Source organism: Syngnathus leptorhynchus, chromosome 1, assembly GCF_054491065.1.
Source record: "Syngnathus leptorhynchus isolate UIUO chromosome 1, UIUO_Slep, whole genome shotgun sequence".
NCBI lineage: Eukaryota > Metazoa > Chordata > Actinopteri > Syngnathiformes > Syngnathidae > Syngnathus > Syngnathus leptorhynchus.
The window spans coordinates 4,565,731-4,585,944 of NC_141195.1; the positions used below are offsets into that span (position 1 = coordinate 4,565,731).

At 40.4% G+C, this 20,214-nt stretch overlaps 1 protein-coding gene across 1 annotated transcript in view; it reads left to right on the forward strand.

Moving 5' to 3' along the window:
- The window catches only part of celsr3 (cadherin, EGF LAG seven-pass G-type receptor 3), a 60,740-nt gene that overhangs the window by 31,881 nt on the left and 8,645 nt on the right, over positions 1 to 20,214 (forward strand). Inside the window, exons 9-27 of the mRNA XM_085925916.1 lie at positions 1,197 to 1,360; positions 1,973 to 2,098; positions 3,106 to 3,275; positions 3,366 to 3,551; positions 6,224 to 6,334; positions 6,436 to 6,604; positions 9,959 to 10,100; positions 10,234 to 10,354; positions 11,113 to 11,296; positions 11,666 to 11,767; positions 11,849 to 11,943; positions 12,046 to 12,255; positions 14,999 to 15,194; positions 15,830 to 16,018; positions 16,098 to 16,272; positions 16,660 to 16,827; positions 17,248 to 17,374; positions 18,078 to 18,284; positions 19,581 to 19,755. Of these exons, the coding sequence (XP_085782042.1) occupies positions 1,197 to 1,360; positions 1,973 to 2,098; positions 3,106 to 3,275; positions 3,366 to 3,551; positions 6,224 to 6,334; positions 6,436 to 6,604; positions 9,959 to 10,100; positions 10,234 to 10,354; positions 11,113 to 11,296; positions 11,666 to 11,767; positions 11,849 to 11,943; positions 12,046 to 12,255; positions 14,999 to 15,194; positions 15,830 to 16,018; positions 16,098 to 16,272; positions 16,660 to 16,827; positions 17,248 to 17,374; positions 18,078 to 18,284; positions 19,581 to 19,755 (3,017 nt within the window). The remainder of the gene's footprint in view (positions 1 to 1,196; positions 1,361 to 1,972; positions 2,099 to 3,105; positions 3,276 to 3,365; positions 3,552 to 6,223; positions 6,335 to 6,435; positions 6,605 to 9,958; positions 10,101 to 10,233; positions 10,355 to 11,112; positions 11,297 to 11,665; positions 11,768 to 11,848; positions 11,944 to 12,045; positions 12,256 to 14,998; positions 15,195 to 15,829; positions 16,019 to 16,097; positions 16,273 to 16,659; positions 16,828 to 17,247; positions 17,375 to 18,077; positions 18,285 to 19,580; positions 19,756 to 20,214) is intronic.

The following is a 20,214-nucleotide window of genomic DNA, read 5'->3' on the forward strand; positions in this document are numbered from 1 at the left end:
TCCCTGTTTGGCATGCACAAACTTGGTCAATAAAGCTGATTCTGATCCTCTACCAAGGAATGAGTTTCTCTACCTGTGCATCAATCAGACCACCTGTAGCCACATTTGTATCTATTGACATATTATAGACTCAATTATAGACAAATCAATATAACATGCAAGTTTTTGGAATATGTGAAGAAGACAAAGTATCTAGAGAAAATCCACTTAAGTATGGGTAGATCATACAAACTCGACAAGAGGTTTGGAACTGAGATTTTGACCCGGAACCTTTTGACTGTGGAGCAGATGGGTTAAAGCTAAACACTACTCTACAGATGCGTAAAATGTTTGTTGTTGTAGTGGTTTATGTCTAGCTTCTGGGTGCTGTAATCACATTGGCTGTGTCATCTAAGTATGAAGAAAAGCCGGAAGGATCAGAGAAACATTGTCTATCGCCTCCATAGCATATCTCATCTTTTTCTCAGCACTGGCTTCCAATGATGCTTTTTTGTTCATATTTGTCAAAGGTAAATTTCTTTTTTGTGTCTGGGTTTCCTCTCCATTTGATCTATGGTCTTTTATCAAAGCCAGCTTTAACGGAGATAAAGACAATAATTCACACTCGAGAGCACAAATTTCTCAGCGACAACACAAATATGTCTTTGTTTTTGTCGGGTTATCCATTATCACATCTTCTTTCTCCCCACACTCCCTCAACTTACCTTTTGTTTTTTCATTCACGTCTTTTGATATTTGCTTTAACGCACAGTTAATCACAGTTTTTTTAGTTTGCCTCCCAGCTGCCTCCTGTCATTCTTTTATCATTTTTGCCTCCATTATTATGATTATGATTATTATTTTGTCGATGTTATGTTGAAGCACCTTATTTTATTTTTAGCCCCTGTTCTCTGCTTTGTCCCCCATCTGCCTCGTAATCCGCTTGATGATTAACGTCACTCATATTCAATCTTCATCTATCTCCTTGTATTATTTTCTGTCTCCTCTTTTCAATTCCTTTCCTCCTCCCTTTAGATCATCATCATCCTTTGATTTCACCCCAAAAGCCGTGCTTATGCTGCCATTATTATTTCCTCAGGCAAGATATTTCATGGGTTTGTTTAATCCTTATCGCCTGTCCTTTTGTATTATCTGACAATGGGTGAATGAGAAAATTTTGCCTTAACATCCTTAATCCATATCTCCTGATTCCTTAGGTCTCTTGACCTGACTGGTCCATTGTTTCTGGGTGGGGTTCCCAACATTCCAGACAACTTCCCATTTGGGACCAGGGAGTTTATCGGCTGTATGAAGGAGCTGCACATTGACAACAAACCACTGGACTTGGCTGGGTTTATTGCTAACAATGGAACTCTGCCAGGTTAGCAGTTTTATTCAAGCCATTGCGATCTTTCGTTGCTCTATTTTTGGGACTAACAACAATCCGTGCATGACCAGTGGGTGGCTTGGGAACAGATATCATAAACAAGTATCCTCATTAAATCTAAAATAAGCCAGTGATTTAGATATGTCAGTGGACTTCATGCATCTATCCCCACCACCAGTCATCACTGTACCACTGCCACCCCAACGATAGCACACTGGCCAACGGGACGATTTCAAAATAAAAATAATGAAGGTAATAATAATAATAATGATGCGTTTAATTAATTTATTTCCAAGATGACTCAGAAGGTTTCATGCTTTGTTTTCATATTTGCGAATGAAATATGATGAAATTCACGCACATATCTGTGCTTGTGACCTGAACAAATTCATCATAACTTACAGCAGTCTACGTACTACATTGGTCCCAGCTGCCCCCACTGCCCTGATGCATTTCAATAGTTGTCAATTATACGGGGATTTCTGCCATTCATAGTCCAGCTCGATCTCTATCCCCTGTGAATACATACAATTCGCTATGTATTCGTTTTTAATCCCTGCAAATACTGTAAATATGTAATATGGTGTTCTCCTGTGTTAATGATAGGCTGCAGTGCAAAACTTCCCTTCTGCAAGTCCAATCCGTGTCAGAATGGAGGAATCTGCCGGGTCAACTGGGAGACATTCTCCTGTGACTGTCCCCTTGGGTACGGAGGGAAGGACTGCAGCCATGGTGAGAGACTATTTCAGTCACAAAAAATAGTTTTCTTATGGCATTCAGTGCTTAATACATTATTATGAAAATGTTAGCAGAAAGGGATCATAGTATGAAATCTACAACAAGGTGCTTTCTATTTTCAGTGGGCTTTATTTACCTGGGCTTTTTAGATTGAAGAGCAAAGGGTCAAATAGGAGCAGCATGGGTAAATCTATTTGGGGAAAAACCCTATCATTTAAAAATCTTTTCTATCAAAAGAAAACTGAAGCTTATGGTTGAGCTTGAGGGTGGAACAGACCACAAGGGATTTTGAGCAGAAAATGAAAAGCTGTTACATAGGATAAGCAGGAGCGGAAGACAGGCTGGAAAATATGATCAGGGTTAGCTAAATGTGTTTATAAGTAAAACAAACTTCCTGAAAAGAGAACAGAGGCAGATGGCGAATGAATGAATCTCGCAATCTCCAACGCTCATTGAAGTGGTTTGCAGTGGAGGTGTAAAGTGCTTAGGATGATAATTGGCACCTCCAAATCTGAGACCAAGCAGCAGATCCTGGATAGAAGTGATCCAAATGAGTCATTCAGGAGGAACTCAAAGTTGAGTCGCTTCTCCTCCACATTGAGAGGAGCCAGATGAGGTGGCTCGGGCATCTTGTTAGGATGCCTGCTGGACGCCTCACTGGTGAGACGTTCCGGGCACATACCACCAGGAGGATTCTCTGGGAATGACCCAGGACACGCTGGAGAGACTCCCAACTGTCCTGAGAACACCGCACTGTTGACTACCAGCACGGCATTCAAATTGCAGTGTCTAATCATTATTGCAGGTGTCGACTTTGCTCATAATTACACTATGCCTTGGTTCTGGGGTTATTCATACTCACGCACACACACAGTAATATTAAATGTCATCTACATCATATTTCTTCTCAAGTCCAATGATTCATCCGATGACTCATCACCATTATCGTCATCCAGGATGTCTGACTTTTTACACATGATCCCTTCTCATCTTTTCTGCAGTGATGCCACACCCCCATCGCTTTTTGGGAAACAGTGCCCTCTGGTGGGATCTAAAGAACGACGTCACTATTTCGACACCTTGGTACCTGGGTTTGGTGTTCCGAACCCGATCCCGAGAAGGGACACTGCTTCAGGCTCAGGCCGGCCAGTATACCAGCCTGCTATTTCAGGTCAGGAAACATGTCTTTCATAGTTTTTGTCTCATTCATGCTACCTCGACTACCTGATTATTTTTACTGATGTATCGCATTCTCTTCCAGGTGATAAATGGTCAGCTAGTGTTCTCTGTCACTCGGGGTTCTACCAGACCAGTGAAGTTGAGGTTAGATCAGGTTCAGGTGGCAGATGGGCGATGGCACGACCTGCAGCTAGAACTACGAGATGTTCGCAGTGGCCGTGAGACTCGCTATGTTGCCACTCTTCGCCTTGACTTTGGACTTTATCAAGTAAGTATCAAGAAGCCAAAAGCAACGATCACTTCAATTTTTCATTTTAAAGCTGATCTCAGAGAGAATGTCTCATCCAAAGCTCTCACAAAGGCAAAGGGTGCATACCTAAATCAAGTATGATCCACTCCAGCTCTGGAGGTGCAGTTCAATCTACCAGATCTGGTTGGTCTCTACAAGTGGACTGAAACTACAAAGTTTAAATAAATTCAAGTAAAAATAATGCACACTTTTATCATTTGCACCCAAATCCAATCAAATTTCTCTGAGTAAAAACAAAGTCAAAAGTCAAAGTCCGCTTTATTGTCAATTTCTTCACGTTAAGGCACACAAAGAGATCAAAATTACGTTTCCCACCGTCCCACGGTGACTAGACACAGTACACAACACTCACAATCAAATAGCACAGAGTAAAAACAAACAGACAAGAGCAACAAATAAGTAATAAGCAAATAACCCAAATAAATAAACAATAAATAATTAAATAGACAAATAAGAGCAGCAAAATGGAGCAAGCGTGCTAATAGCAGACAGCCAGATCATAGCGCCAAAAAACAGGACGTCATGCAGCAGAGGGTGGAGGGGGGAGGGAATTCAGGATCCGGACAGCTTGGAGTAGGAAGCTGTTTCTGAGTCTGGTGGTGCGGGAGCGCAGGCATCTGTACCTCCTCCTAGAGGGCAGAAGTACAAACAAAGAGTGAGCGGGGTGACTCACATCACACACAATCGCGGCCGCCTTGCGGGTGAGACGGGAGGCGTAAACTTCCTTCAGGGAGGGGAGTGGAGCCCCGATGATTTTACTTGCAGTGTTCACTATGCGCTGTAGGGCCTTCATGTTGTACTCAGAGCATCCACCACCCCACACAGCGATACAACTGGATAGGACGCTCTCAATGGTGCCACGGTAGAATGCGGTCATGATGGCGGGAGGAGCACTTGCTCGCCTGAGTTTCCGCAGAAAGTACAGGCGGCGCTGAGCTTTCTTTGCCAGCGACACAGCTTTGGTGGTCCAGGAGAGGTCCTCACTGATGTGCACCCCCAGGAATCTGGTGCTGCTCACTCTCTCCACCACAGCACCGTCGACGGTCAGCGGCAGGTGGTGGGTGTGACCCTTCCGGAAGTCAATGATAATCTCCTTGGTCTTGTTGACGTTCAGCAGGAGGTTGTTGTCCCTGCACCATGCGGCCAAAAGGTTGACCTCCGATCTGTTGTGAGTCTCGTCGCCACCGGTGATCAGACCCACCACAGTCGTGTCGTCGGCATATTTCAGCACGCGGTTGCTGCTGTAGGTCGCAGTGCAGTCATGCGTCAGCAGGGTGAAGAGCAGCGGACTAAACCCATCTACGTTACACATAAAAAAGTTGCTCCTGAAGTAGAATTTTAGGTATTGGCGTAGCCCAACAAAAGTGTTTTTCCTCCTCTATAACGGTTGAAGGCAGAGTCCTGAGCTACGTATATAGTAATAATAAAGATAAATCACCAACATTTTTTTTCCTTGTGAGAATGAAGACCATTGAATAAGAATGCCCAACGATTGTATTTGAAATCTTCTAGCTAAGTTGGTGAGGATGTTTACAGCAGTCGATGTATGACATTAAGATACACTGTATTCATTAATTTGACAGTGATTACTTTTGAAATGACTTGGCAGTGACTGTCGGCTAAACATGAATTCTTACTGCTGAAAGACTAACATTGTAAATGGGATCCGTTGATTTATATTTCATGCTTGATGTCTAATGCTCCCAGACACTGCTGCTTCATGTCACATTCACTGTTGTGAACATTGTTACTGTGTGCATCGATCTTATGTGGTTGTTTTCTTTTATTTAATTGAGTCTATTATTCTGTGTGCTGCTCCATCTTCAAAAGCGAATCTTTTAGTCTGCAATGTGTCCTTGGTGAGAATCACACGTGAAAAAAAATGAAAAAAAAATACTTAGAACTATTGCACTTTAGATTTCTGCAACTGGGAGTTTATTTATTTATTTATTTATTTATTTATTTATTTATTTATTTGCATTAAAAGGATAACCTTGATTTCTTCATACAGTGCTATTTGATAATGACATTCAAATAAAACCTTAATGTGTCTTTTGTTAGAGATGTTCTGACTCTAACTTATTTTGCAAGAACCACACGGGAGACAGTATGCCCTTTGAACACTTGCAAGTGGAGAGTTTGTTCGTTACTGTAGGTACAGCAATGTTCGAACAAAGTCTGCCGTTGGATTCATGCAAGAGAGTATTTATTGAGAGAAGAAGGGTGGGGGTGAGAGTGGCCAAGGTGGGGGTGACATCTGGCATGATTGGTGGTCACCTCAGCAACTGGTCAATCAGTGCAGAGGGTCTCAGTTTATTGTTTAACGAGGTCGTGGAAATAAAACCTAGTGGAGCATTTTAGATGACTAACTAAACAAGGATGTTTCCACACCATTTGGAAAGTTTCAACAACTGAATGGTTAAACTTTTCAGAGTCAAGGAAAGGTAAAAGGTTCAAACAAAGTTCATCATTCTAGTCTACATCCCAACATAATCATACGATCCAGATAGTTTATAAACCCTAAGATCTTTGTTCAGGAATTCAGTTTTTCTTTCCCATCTTTTAACAATGATCATTTTTTGCCTTTTCTGTTCCTCTTTGACTTCTCACTATCTTTTCCCCTCCATTAGGGAACAGCAATCGTAGGAAATGAGATTCATGGATTGAAGGTGAAACACCTGCATGTGGGAGGAGTGTTGGGCTCTGGAGAGGTCCAGAATGGGATCAGAGGATGCATACAGGTGAGACTATAATGGTGAATTATTGATGAATGGGTGGCCTCATAAGGGGAAAGTTATTTGTTTTTGTAAAATATGTATGCAATAACTGTCTCTCTTTCTAGGGTGTTCGCTTGGGTGTGAGACCGGACTCACCCCCACTGCCGCGCCCCTCCAGAACTCTCAAAGTGGAAATTGGTTGCAATGTGGGGAACCCTTGCGTCTCATCTCCTTGTCCTGCCCACAGTCGCTGTTCAGACCAATGGGAGCGGCACACCTGCGTATGTGAACCTGGTGAGTTGGTTGTTTTTCACCCACCTGGGAAAGTTGCAAAAGCTATCTTCAGAGAAAGAGAGAGAGTAAAGTAACGATATCAACTGTTTCATTTCTTAAATTTGCATTGTGCATAGCATTAAATTTTCCCACCACTGATAATTTAACTGTTTTCACATGTGCGGAGTAAAAGTTAAAAAAGGTTTGTCAGAAAAAAGTGAAGCACAAATACCTGAAAAACGTACTTAAATGTAGTAACACTACTGCGCTCAGTCACTACTGCATATATCTAATCTTGTTTTGAGTTCTCATCCAAATGAAATTGATAAAAAGACAAACTTTTGAGGCAAATGAGGAGAGATGAATCACAACAATGGGAGCAAACACATGAAGAAATGACCCAAAAAGAGAGATAGAGGAAGATCAGAGCGGAGGAACAGACGGTTTGAAAATGTTAATGCTTAATGAAGTGAAAATGATGGCAGACGAAAATAATGTAAACAGCAGCGGTTTGGGGCGGTAATACAAAAGACGAGAAGAAAGAGAACTTGAGAAAGTCTAATCAAATAGCCTGAAAACACAGGCGACACATTTCATGAATAGATCTGAACAGTAAGATAGAAGGGGAAAAAAAAGATTTAAAACAAAATCATTAATTAAGCAGAACAAGCTGCAAAAGACACGTGTCAGGATACAAATAACCTCTTCAGCTCTGCATTGCTTACACGCAAGCATCAGTCAGCAGATTGAGAAAAAAAGTATTTGAGAGTATTTGAGTATTTTATATTAAGAAATATTTATCGAGAAAATTCTCATATTGTAGAGTTGTAAATTGAAATGTCTGTCTGTCCTATATATACTGTATATATTTGAACAATGTAAAAGTTAGAGGGGAGTCACCAAAGAAGGAAAAGTTTGGAAACGAGACAATGTGCTTGTGGCAAATATGAAGGGGGCAAAGGAAAAGTGTGTGTGTGCGTGCGTGCGTATTGAATGCAGGATGAAGAGGATGTACTGTGTGTTCAGAAGCCTCAGGCTTTGCAGCCTGAGAGAGGCAGCAAGGAGGCAGTGCTGCTTCTGTTGCATCCTCCATTGGCTAATTCCCCTTGTGGTATTTGTATTGAACACCACAAAGGCGTGTGTGTGTGTGCACACATATTCACACATGCTTTTGTTTATTTTAAACTACAGTTCTCATTATTTTTTATCAGTGATCATTAAAAATGAAGAAAGTTGAACAATGAGTGCGCCCTACAGACAAATAAAAGTTTAATAATAGCACAGAGGGTGGGGAAAAAAAAGAGAGAGTTAAGATCTCAATAATTTACTTTTATCTGATAAGCCAAACACATACAATTGATTACGTATGCAATCGGTTCAATAAAAGACATTGCACACAATTTTAAACAGGGCACTTTTCTCACGATTGAATAAATGTCTAAAAGTAAAATAAACAAACTACCAATTGAAAACATTCTAACAAAATTAACATGCAAGGGTATCTGCATACCTCACAATATTGACCAACCTATAACCCCATGTTCGCCTAATAAATATGAGCGGTCATTGTGTTCAATACAGCCCGTCAACCATCTCTGTAGTTTGTCTTTTGCAGTATGTATTTTTTTCCCTCTCAAGGTATCCAAATAGATCATTCTTGAACCCATATCCACAAATCTTTCCATGTAGACTTTCTGTAAAAATATCATCTTATTGTTTTTTTAATTTATGCTCAACCAGGTAAAGTCAGAAAAAAAAACTGTCAAGTTTGACAAATATTTTATTATTGATCAACACTGATAATGGAACTCATAACACTGTAGAAAAGAACCAACGGACAAAACAATAAACCTAAACGGGAGTGTGACATTTTTGCCATTTGCAACATGCTGCAATAACTACAACCTGCGCTTGATACTATACTAATATTTCAATCACTGATAGTTACATGAACTCTAATTAAATTGTCTCTTCACAATTTTTAATAAAACCGCTGCCAGTCAACCAGGATTGCAGTCAACATAACAAAAGAGATCAGCCAATGGTGCCAAACCAGTTTGATCAATATCTGACTTTTATTCGCTACATTGATCAACTGGATTTCCTATTACCTGTCTATCACAACTCTGAAACCAAATTAATCTGTTTAATTTGCACCTTGATAACTACTTTGAAATATGCATTTCCATGACTTACAAGAATGGAGTGTCGTGATTACTCTATCAGTCTTGGCGAAGGTCTCCGTCTGTGCGTTACAGAAATCTGATCAACAAGTCTTGAAACAAAAAGCAAGTCACAAGCAGTAAAAGGTCTAACTCAAGTGTTGCGACATATTGTGATGTACAGCAGTTGCCATAGTTACAGTTAAGTGAATTAATTTCTCCCAGTGGCGTCTCAGCTTGGTGACAGTATCTCAGGGAATCGGAATGGGTTGTGAATGTTGTAAAAGGATTCCCTTTCAGAAGCAAACTTCTAGAACATCCACCAAAACTGTGATGTGTGTAATAATTTAAAAAGAAACGTCTTTTATAATCATACTTTATCATCTTTTGTGATGTGCTGCTTCTTTGTTCGCATAGTCTCAAATCTGTCTGCATCTGAGAGCGGTTCCCTTTATTTTCCCATGTTGTTATCTCAAGGCCCATCATTATAAGTGCTTGAACAAAAAGCCAAGGCCGTCGTCACGGTACACTGTCAGTTGCCATGATAAATCAGTGGAGATGTATAGCTCTGATAACGGACTTTGTGTGTGTGTGTGTGTGTGTGTGTGTGTGTGTGTGTGTGTGTGTGTGTGTGTGTGTGCGCGCATGTGTGAGTGAGTGTGAAAGCAGAAATCTGTGTCATTCCATACTGAACGTGTCTGCGAGCATGTGTACGTGTGAGAGGTTGGCATCAAGTCGACGTGCTTTAAATAATTTTCTGTTAATGAGCTTGTGAAATACAATCTCATAAGGTTTCTCAGCTCCACATCTACTATCTACATATATACATTATTAAAACTCGGGGCAAAAAAAAAAAAAGTGATTTTTGAACTGACCGTGTTGATCGTATTTATCACACAGAGGGTTGACAAGCTGCTGTGATATTTGCCCTTAGTGTGTTTAGAAAATGCTCGCTGCTAGCAAAATATTCATGAAGATTTCCGCAAAACATTCACGACATCCGTCTCATGTCTATAATGCATACATAATATTGTTATGGTTGTAGAGAAAATCACGGATCTTTCACAGAAACCAATGTACATTTTCTTCCTACATGTTTGACAAAGTAAATAAGCTGTACATGAATGTCAAGAGTATTTGTATTTGCTCCTCACATTCCAACGCGATGCATGGTTGGTGTTTTTTATGCACACACACTCTCACTCTCATGCAGGTTACTATGGGAAAGGCTGCACTGACGCTTGCCATCTCAATCCTTGCGAAAATGACGCTCAGTGCCACAGGAAGCCCAGCTCGTCACATGGCTACATCTGTGACTGTGGTGACAACCACTATGGACAGTACTGCCAACACAGGTGGGTCCAACTTCTGTCAAACTTTATGCAGGGTTCTCTGAGGCCCGTTCACTTTCAGTGCTTTTGATAATGAGATGCCAAGATACTATATATGTTTTATATACCAAATCAACTATCTTGTGTGCACATTTAGGATTGACCACCAGTGTCCCAGAGGTTGGTGGGGATCTCCCACCTGTGGGCCTTGTCATTGTGATGTCAATAATGGCTTCGACCCAGACTGTAACAAGACAAGTGGACACTGTCGCTGCAAGGTAGGACAGGACGCACGCTGAGAGCGTCTACAGGCCAGTTTAAGTTGGAAATAGCATCATTTATACATCGTTGCATAATTTGTAACCCACTTTGCTACTTGTACCCAGTCTGCTATAGTATTATGGAACTGTGATACATGAGAATAAATTATTTTTAAGCACAGATTACATAAAATAACTATGGTCTGAAAAGCTTTGTGTAAAAAAACAAAAAACAAAAAAAACCACTAACATCATTTGCATGGCACACAGGCTTGGGCCATGTCATCCATGTGTGTGTGTACATTTCTATTTTGGTGATCCACTCTCTAATCTTTACTATTACCCTTCAATCACCCTGAGAACTGTGTGTGATAACATGGAAAATGTATCAGATTTTTATCTCCCATGTATCCGTGTCCACATATATATATTCTATGTGACACATACATGAATATTGCAGTCATTATGCTATCATGTTTTCCTACACCTGTCAACTCTATCTGGCAGGTCGACACTGGCAGCCCTTGTCATTCAGAATTTGTCATGCCTTGTGGGCATATGACTGTTAGAAAATTATCTGTGTTGTTGAAAATAAAAGAAAAATAATTCAGAAACAAACACATTTAGACAGTAAGTGAGTGATATCTGGTACCAAAGTCATAGTCATTTTTTTTTTTTTTATTGAAGTGGATTGATAGTTTTTATTTTATTTTGACTTTTAGTTTTAAGAGTGGGTTTGCTAATTTTTTTCATGAGGTTTTTTTTCATTTTTTCAGGAGTTTCACTACCGTCCGCGCGGCTCAGACAGCTGCCTGCCGTGCGACTGCTACCCAGTCGGCTCCTTCTCACGAACATGTGACCCCGAGACTGGCCAGTGCCCATGCAGGCCCGGGGTGATTGGTCGCCAGTGTAACACTTGTGACAACCCATTTGCTGAGGTCACAAACTCAGGGTGTGAAGGTGAGGGTGTGTTTGAGTTCTCATGTGGGTAGGATTTTTTCTTTTTAATTAGAATCCAATTTTGCCCCACGTACACTTTTACTTTGCTACTTCCATGTACTCTCTGCTTCTGGAGTCAAATTCTGTTCCTCACGTCACAACTGGCCAAAGGTGTGAAACAAGCCATTAATTGTCTCTTGAATTTTTTTTAATGTGGTTTCAAACACTCCAGTTAGAAAACAATGTGAGCCCCATCTCTATTTTCCTTCCAATATTTTTGGGTAATTTATTATTACTGGTCCATAGGTCTTACTCATCACACACTTGTCTGCATGTGAAGCAAAGCAAGTTCACCACATCTATTGTTACTCTATGTTTCATTTTGTGCAGTCATTTATGATGGCTGCCCAAAGACCATCACTCAAGGGATCTGGTGGCCACGGACCAAGTTCAACTTGCCCGCTGCCGTCCCGTGCCCTAAAGGTTCTGTGGGTGAGTCATCTCCAATCAATTCATCTAGTTTGTGACCTTTTGGAATGGAACCTCACACAAATTCTGCCCTTGGGCTTACAGGGGCTGCAATCAGACACTGTGATATTGAGAGAGGCTGGATGGAGCCAGACCTTTACAACTGCACCTCCCCTCCATTTGTGGAGCTCAATGCTGCTGTACGTTGGCAAATAATGCTCTGGATAGAAAGAAAGCGCAAGATATTTAGTATTGAATTGTAGCTGCATTTACATCACCATATTTCTTCATATTTCATCCAGCTGGATTCACTTGAGCGCAATGAGACAGAGCTGAACACTATCATGGAGAAGAAGCTCGCACACCAACTCCGTGATGTCACCGAAGCGTCAGGCCGCCTCTATGGGAATGATTTGCTCATCGCAGAGCGACTGTTGTCACGCCTTCTCACCTTCGAGACTCTACAAAGTGGCTTTGGACTCACCGCCACTCAGGATGCACACTTCAATGAGGTAGGAGATGCTTAGCCATTGTCAAGTTTTAGGCAGACCAGAACACAAATTAACTTTGATGACGATTGCGGGATCGGCAGCAAGGGTTGATATAGGATAGTGGTGAAAAGAGGAATACGGAGGAGTACATGAGCGTGAGAGGAGCATTAAAGTGCATTGAAAGAAAATGTGTCAGTAATGTGCTTGGACAAGGTCTTGATATTGAAGGCTGAACCCTAACAAACACATTAGAATTCAGTAGGTGGGGAATGTGGGCATAATGTAGCATCATTCATTGCCTTGCTTTTTCACGTATCGCGCAAATGATTAGTTCTCCTCGAAACAACATTGACTGATTGAATTCAAATTGTCCATCATATCACTGTATTACGTGCACAATGTTTGGATAGGACTATTTTGATGTTATTTTGGTTGATCAAATGACTAGTACTTTGAAGTTGGAATAATATGCTACAGTCAATAGCCTGTATTGTGCCTCCAAAAACAAATCATTTTCTCATAAAGCCAAGTTAGCGCTGCGCAATAATTCATTATCAATATATATAGCAAAAGACACCTGGTCAATATCAATAGAAATTGTACTCAAGAAAATATGGATTTAAAAAAAAAAGTCAGTAAACAAACTGACTGTTATTCTGCAGGCGGAGGCTACAGCATGACGTTGCAAACACCCAAGAGGAAATTTGGACCGTTTTTACTGCCAGATATTTTGAATTATATTTTTTCTTTTGATAGCTTTCTTTTATTTCATTTTAAGATTCAATAAAAAAAAATCATTATCAATAGACTGCTCTTCAACCAGCCTTACTAAGCACAGAAAAGAAGCAATTGAATTCATTCACTCAAAAAGCGTAAAATTGTCCTGAACATGTTATGAAATTCAGCACTGCCACAGCGCCAGTCATGCCTTCCGGCATTGTGAACCGTGACAATTGCATCCCGATCTGACTGTATTATGAACTCCGACTGCACAGTCGATTAAACCAGCATCTCTTATCCTTGCAAACTCGATCAATTGTGTGTGATTTTAATTTTACAAAAAGGATTACTGCCGTGCTACTGATAAATTCATGTTGGCATCACCACACTAAACCTCTGAGTTATTGTATGTAGCTACACATACCACAGTGCTTACATATGCTTGATATGTGGCAATGGAAGCTAAAGTCTTAAGCAGGTGATGTTGTGATGGCACTTCATCTAATGTTGCAAATGTCATCCTGTCATATGACGGAGCCTCATTATACGTGCCTGATATGATGAGAAAGTGGGAACTTGTTGGCATTTGAACACGCCAACAGGCTTTCCAGTCGTGCAATCATACTATGAGTACTAAGTAGTAGTAAGAAATTCGTGTGTGTTGTGTACAGCTTCACATTCATGCAGAGAGGGAGTATTCTAAGTTTTTGTGAGATTCTGGGAGAAGAAGATTTATAGCGGCCCACCTCCACTTGAAGCTGTGGCTATATACCAAGCTGTTGAAAAGGGCTCAGTCATTGTTTTACCACTAAAAATGAGTTGCCAAAGAAACTCGATCATGGGTAGAGAAGTAATATATTATCATCTTGTAATTACAATGACAACTTCAAGGAAATGTTGACCTTTTAAAGGAGGAATGCTCATTTCTGATGTGTTAATGGATATGCATTTTCTCCATTATTTTTTTCATCTCTCAATTTTCACACCATCCTTATGCCAACAGTGTTTATTCTCTTTTCTCTCTCACAGCTCTGCACACATTGTAAATTTATAGCTTTTGGGACAGAAAATTGTATGTCTTCTTTTAAGGAGAGTTATCAAAAACAAATCTAAAATTCTCTTTATTAAGAAAGACTTGTGGGGCATGCTGGATACTGTCATTCTTTCAAATAAAGCAAACAATGGAAGAAGGATGCCAATTTTATTGTTGGTTTTCGGATGTTTGAGGTTTGGCAATCACAGTTCAAGTAACTTTCATTACTTTGATCGATCAGTCGAGACTACAGTTGTCATGGCAATTGAGCCCTACCTGAAAGGAAATCCTATAGTGAGTGAAATGAATGCCCTCTTATGTCAGTCCTCTATCTGAGTGAAGCAACACGTGCTAGAAAAAAGAATTCCATACTGTAGAAAGAACTTCATTTTGGCAATTTATCTACAAGCAAAAAGCACTGGAGTTTTATTTTTTATTTTATTTTCAAGGGCATCCATGGCTAATTTCAATTTGTTTGATGTAGTTTTTGTACGTTTTGTGGAAGTGACTCAATAATCTAATTAATATACTGCAAGTGGATTCTGTTGTGTGCAGATTGTTTTCTTAAATACAACTCACTGATCAATCTTTAAATGTAAGGATGTAGCCTTAGTTCTTGGTTTGACTTCACCATTTCCTACTTGTCAGTCCTTCTGTAGATTTATTCAGCCAACCTTTTTCTGTCTTTTACAGTTCGTTGCTTTCTTAGCTCCTCCACTGCACTCTGTGCTTTGTTACAGTATTCTCCCCTGAGCATTATGATGCTCCAATACTTTATTGGATCTGGAGCGGTATCATGAAGCCCCCCCCTGCACCCCGTGCTCTCTGTTGATATATGAACCACATACAGAATGACAAAAACAGGCAAACAAAAGGCTCTCTTATCATCTCTTATTACACGTGTTGTAGTTCTTCCTCCTCCCTGCTTTTATTCCAATTTGTCTACTTCTTTGCTTTCTTGGTATTCATTGCAATCTTCACACCAAAATGTACTCCTTTGGCTCCTTCCAGAACATCCTACGGGGCTGCAGTGTGCTGTTGGCTCCTGGAACAGAGGGGCTTTGGCGCGCCCTCGCCCAGGGTCAGAACCACATTGTGAGCGGTCCGGCTGAATTGTCTGAGTTGCTGGAACGGTACACGCAGAATCTGGCTCAAAATATGAAGCTCACATATCTCAACCCTGTGGCACTGGTGGCTCCCAATATTGGTGAGTTGAGGGTGACACGCATACAGACATGATGGAGCTATACCATCAGTCAAGCACGATAACATTGAGTGGACAGCATCAAGATGTAAATCCTCACGGATGATCTGCCATGAAATGGGCGAGAATGAATGGGGGACGCAAATGAGAAGAGCTGGCAGCAGCATAGAGATAGATGACTCAAGCACACACGCACGCACGCACGCACACATTCATCATTGGAATGGAAGCTTCCATGTACAGCGCCTAAAGCATTTTAGCACTGGCCTGCCTTTAGATTTGAACCTATCAAATGAACAAATTTGCTCAATTTTCAAGACCATAGAGTGGTTTTGTATTCCTTTTTTTTTTTTTAAATGTACTTACTACTAACCAAGAGCTATAATTTGGACAAAATTTATTGGAAAATACAAAATATTTGTAATGGCTAATGCGCCTCAAAAACACACCTCTAGCTGGTTGTTATGATGAACAATTGTATTATTTTTTAGTTTTACTGTCAAAATATAGTTTTGACATGGCGCATGCTTTTTACATTATTGCAAATGTAGAACCTGTGACTGTGTTATCGTCCCTTTGGCTCAAAGATAGGGATTTGGTTAAAAAAAAAAAAACTTTTTGTTTCCTCTGTATTTTAGTCATGAATCTGGATCGGGTGGAGAATCACACCCACGTGCGGCGACGTTTTCCACGTTACCACACGACACTGTTTCGTAGTCAGGCCGTGTGGGATCCATACACCCATGTGATACTGCCCCCCGCTGCGCTCATGCCACAACGACAACAGCAACACAACTGGAAGGAAAAGGAGCGCACAGAGAAAGAACGTGAGAATACACACATAAATATGAAGAACTGCGAGAGTTGCCGACAAAGAAAATACTAACCGAGTTCTCTCTCTCTCAGACGTCCCTCCTTCTAATGCTGTTCAAGCGACGGTTAGCATCTCGGCCAATCAGACAGAGTACACTGCAGCTCGGAGAACAGTTGAACCGCCCATCACAATCGTGATTTTGCTCATCTACCGAAGTCTGGGCGGGGCACTCCCTCCTAAATATCACACGGACAGACGAGGAGTGAGGTGAGAATCAACAAGTTCACGGTCTTTTCACACACTGTACCTTAAATAAAAAAATGTATATTGCGATATACGTAGGTATTTCTTTAAAATGATCTGTCACTGTTTTGGGAAAAATTATATGCATCAAAAATATCAGTAGCACTAATGGTATTTAGAATTGGTATTAATGACTACTCAAGAATTGAATACTCATAGTGATATTGGTATGAAGAAAAGCAGTATCAAACATCCCTCATAATGGGAAATTCTTGATAGTCTTGGCCTACAGTATTTACCTGTAGATACAAAAGGAGAGTTATCCTTAGAACATTTCAACCTCTACATCAGACTGTAAAAGATGACCTCACTGAATGAGGTCATTAACCTTACACTCTCTTTTGTTTCCAGACTTCCTAGACACCCAGTCATGAACTCCCCAGTGGTCACCATCTCTGTCTACAACAATCAAACTTTTGTGGGCGGACATTTGGACCAGCCCATCTTACTGGAGTTTAAGCTACTAGAAACAGCCAATCGCAGCAAGCCGCTGTGTGTGCAGTGGAACCACAGCAGCCAGTCAGTTCACAATCGTTTTTAATCGTAGTTCAGTGCGTTATACAGTATACTATCTTCAGCATTTCGAGCAGTGGTGGGAAAAGGTTTGTCCTCAAAGGCCACTTTTGACTTTTTAAAACACAGAGAGTTTTGCCTATAGTCATTTGTAGATCAGGCAAAAATTATTATGTTGCTGTGACTTTCGGCTCTTTTTTTGCCTCCACGATGTACGCTGTTAGGAATAACCAGAGCTGGCTCATCGACTGTATTTTACCCTCCTCTGCTTTAAAGAGGTTTTATGAATAATGTTGATATTCAGAAAGGACATGCTGGACTTTATTGTAAGGTCGCAGATTTAGACGAACAATAAAGATAACTTAATATATTAATTAAGTAATGTTTATCTTCTCTCATGGATGTCTTTGTTCTGTGGCCCTGCAGGTGTGAGATTGGAGGCTGTTGGACAGTAAGGGACTGTATGGTGGTATACAGGAACACGTCACATGTCCGCTGTCAGTGTCAAAGGCTGGGCACCTTTGGAGTGCTGATGGACAGTTCGCAAAGAGAGGTTTGTGATATGTACACACTATTATGTGGTCTCAATCACATGGTGGTGCAGCGGAATGCAATAAGCTTGAAAGCAATACTTAACAGGCTCGTTGCCTCCTGGTCTTTGTTTTGAATTTTAAACTAAAGCAAATACTACTGTAAAAGGATCATTTGGTTTGTTACGGTATTGTGTTTGCAATCCACTGCCATTCTAAGCTGTATTTTTGTCTGTAGTTCACAGATCGTGATCTTATTTATATCAAAACATCTATTTATTCAATGTTGACAGATTATTTTGTGTCATCATTTGACAGGTGAAGGCTAAATACTGTAGATTTTTCTTTTAGATGCTCTCAAACCTCAGATTTAAAACATACTATAGCTTTACTTGCTAACACTTCTGTATCACAGTGCAGGGCTCGTGGGTCAGATTCCATCCTATGGCCCTCCTATGTGGTGTTTGCATGTTCTCCCCGTGCATGCGTGGGTTTCTTCAGGGTATTCCGGTTTATTCCCACATTTCGAAAACATGCATAGTAGGTGAATTGACCACTATAAATTGTCCGTAGGTGTGAGTGTGAATAGTTGTGTGCCCTGTGATTAGCTGGCAATCAGTTCAGCGCGTACCTTGCTTACCGGCCAAGACGGCTGGGATAGGCTTCAGCTTTCTCACAGCCTGAAACGTTACCCACTGATTTATTTTTTGTTGCTTTTACAAGCAGCAGTTGGAGGGCGATCTGGAGACGCTTGCTTTGATCACGTACTCCTGTCTGGTGCTGTCCATGCTGGCTCTGCTTCTCACCGTTTTGGTGCTGTCCTGCCTCCGAGGTCTCAAGTCCAACACCAGGAGCATCCATTCCAACACGGCGGCGGCCATGTTTTTGTCTGAGCTTGTGTTTCTACTGGGTGTCAATCAGACTGAACAACAGGTTGGTACTTGAGTTTCTACTGCCTAGTTTGTGTCAAGGAATCATTCTACTCACTCTACTTTGTCATTATCTAAGTGACTTCGACATGTAAAATGTGAAATACAGTATGTGGAGACATTTCAGCTTGCGTTATTTCATCTGTATTGTGACTTATCAATTTTGGCATCATTCCTGACTTGACTTGTCAGATGGTTTATTTCACAAATCAGTCTGTAAAACAGCCTTGACAATTTTTTTTTTTTTTTTTGCAAATGCCGTGTCTTTCACATACACTAGAGGCCAATGCCGTTATCAAGTACGGTACATAAGTAAAGTACAAAATGACAAGCAGCACTTGTTTAAATCACTCAGGAAGAAAAGTTCTCAAATCTGGGTATCATTGTTTATCATGTTTTCTAATCATCCTAATTAAATAAAGATTAATAAATATTAACATTGCACTCAATTTTTATTTTGTATTTTTTAATCAGAGCCCTAAATTGAATTTGTGAAAACAGTTCTTCTCTTATTTTGCATTCGATAAAAAAAAAAAATCAGTCTGTTTCTTGGTTGCTAATTGAAAGCGAAATACAAACCATGCCTCTAACTTTGGCACACTGCTGATTGGGCCACTATTTTTCTGGAAATATACTCTCTACAAACTCTACTCTTTGTGTATTATTGCAAAATACATTCTTATTATGTTATTATTCCCAGCCTGACTTTTATAATTCTAAAACATTTACTTGCTCACTATGTTGTTTTTTCTGTTAGATGGTAATTTTCCCATGTTTTCATAGAGCCCGCAGCTTTTGCTTTGCGCTTCCATTTTCTTTCCTGCCATATTAATGATGCCATATGCATTTGTGTTTGCATTTGTGTGCAGCCAGGTATATCTTGCTTTCTTACAGAGGAAAGGCTGCTCGTGTGCTCACTCTGCATGGAATCTCTAACTAAAATGGTTAATTCCAGCTGTACTACCCTATGTGCTCTCTCAATTAATGTATTTTACGCATCATGCTTAGCAGAGCGTGTTAGTGCTCATCGTCATTGTGCTATATTTGCTATTTCTCACACCTCTACTGTCAAGTCCATCTATTTTAAAAGAATATTGTCAAGGGGAATGTTTTTACTTTTTTTTAATCATGGTAACTATCGCTGGCCACAATCCAAGATGTCTGTCCAACACTAAATCTATTGGCAAGATTTTGTATACCTCTTTCGTCTATCACTCACTCTATCACTCGACATTCGTTCCATCTTAACCCGCCATCTGTCTCACCTTGCTTCTGAGTCACCTTCCTCCTCCTCTTGCAGTTCCTGTGCACGGTGGTAGCCATCCTCATGCATTACTTCTTCATGTCCACATTCGCCTGGATGTTTGTGGAAGGACTTCACATCTACCGCATGCAGACTGAGCAACGCAACATCAACTTTGGCGCCATGCGATTCTACTACGCCATCGGCTGGGGCGTGCCGGCCATCATTACCGGTAAAAAACAATGCCCGTGCACATGCTTACAGTTTCTGAATTTTAGATACGTGACCTTTCATTCTTATATAAATCAGAGATTTATTATTTAAGATGTTTTCAGGCTTCAGTAAAAACTGTTTATTTGCTTGAAATGCTTGTTTTTGTTTCCAAATTTACCAATATAATTAACGGTGAGTACTTCTAAAACTACATCGTAATGGAGAACCGAAAAAATACTGTATTCTGATTCTGAGTTTTAATACATAGCTCACACCATGAAATTATTTTTAAGTTCATTTGTGCACTTCTTTATTCTTTGAAAAAACAAAAAAAATATGTGTTGGGAAAAAAAATGGTGCTGTCAAATGGATCTAGTGTGATGTGAAATTGCTCCTAATGCAGGCCGATGACTCCATCCACATTGGTGACATTGGTGTCAATTCATTGGCAATATCCTTTACGTGCACACGTCTGCAG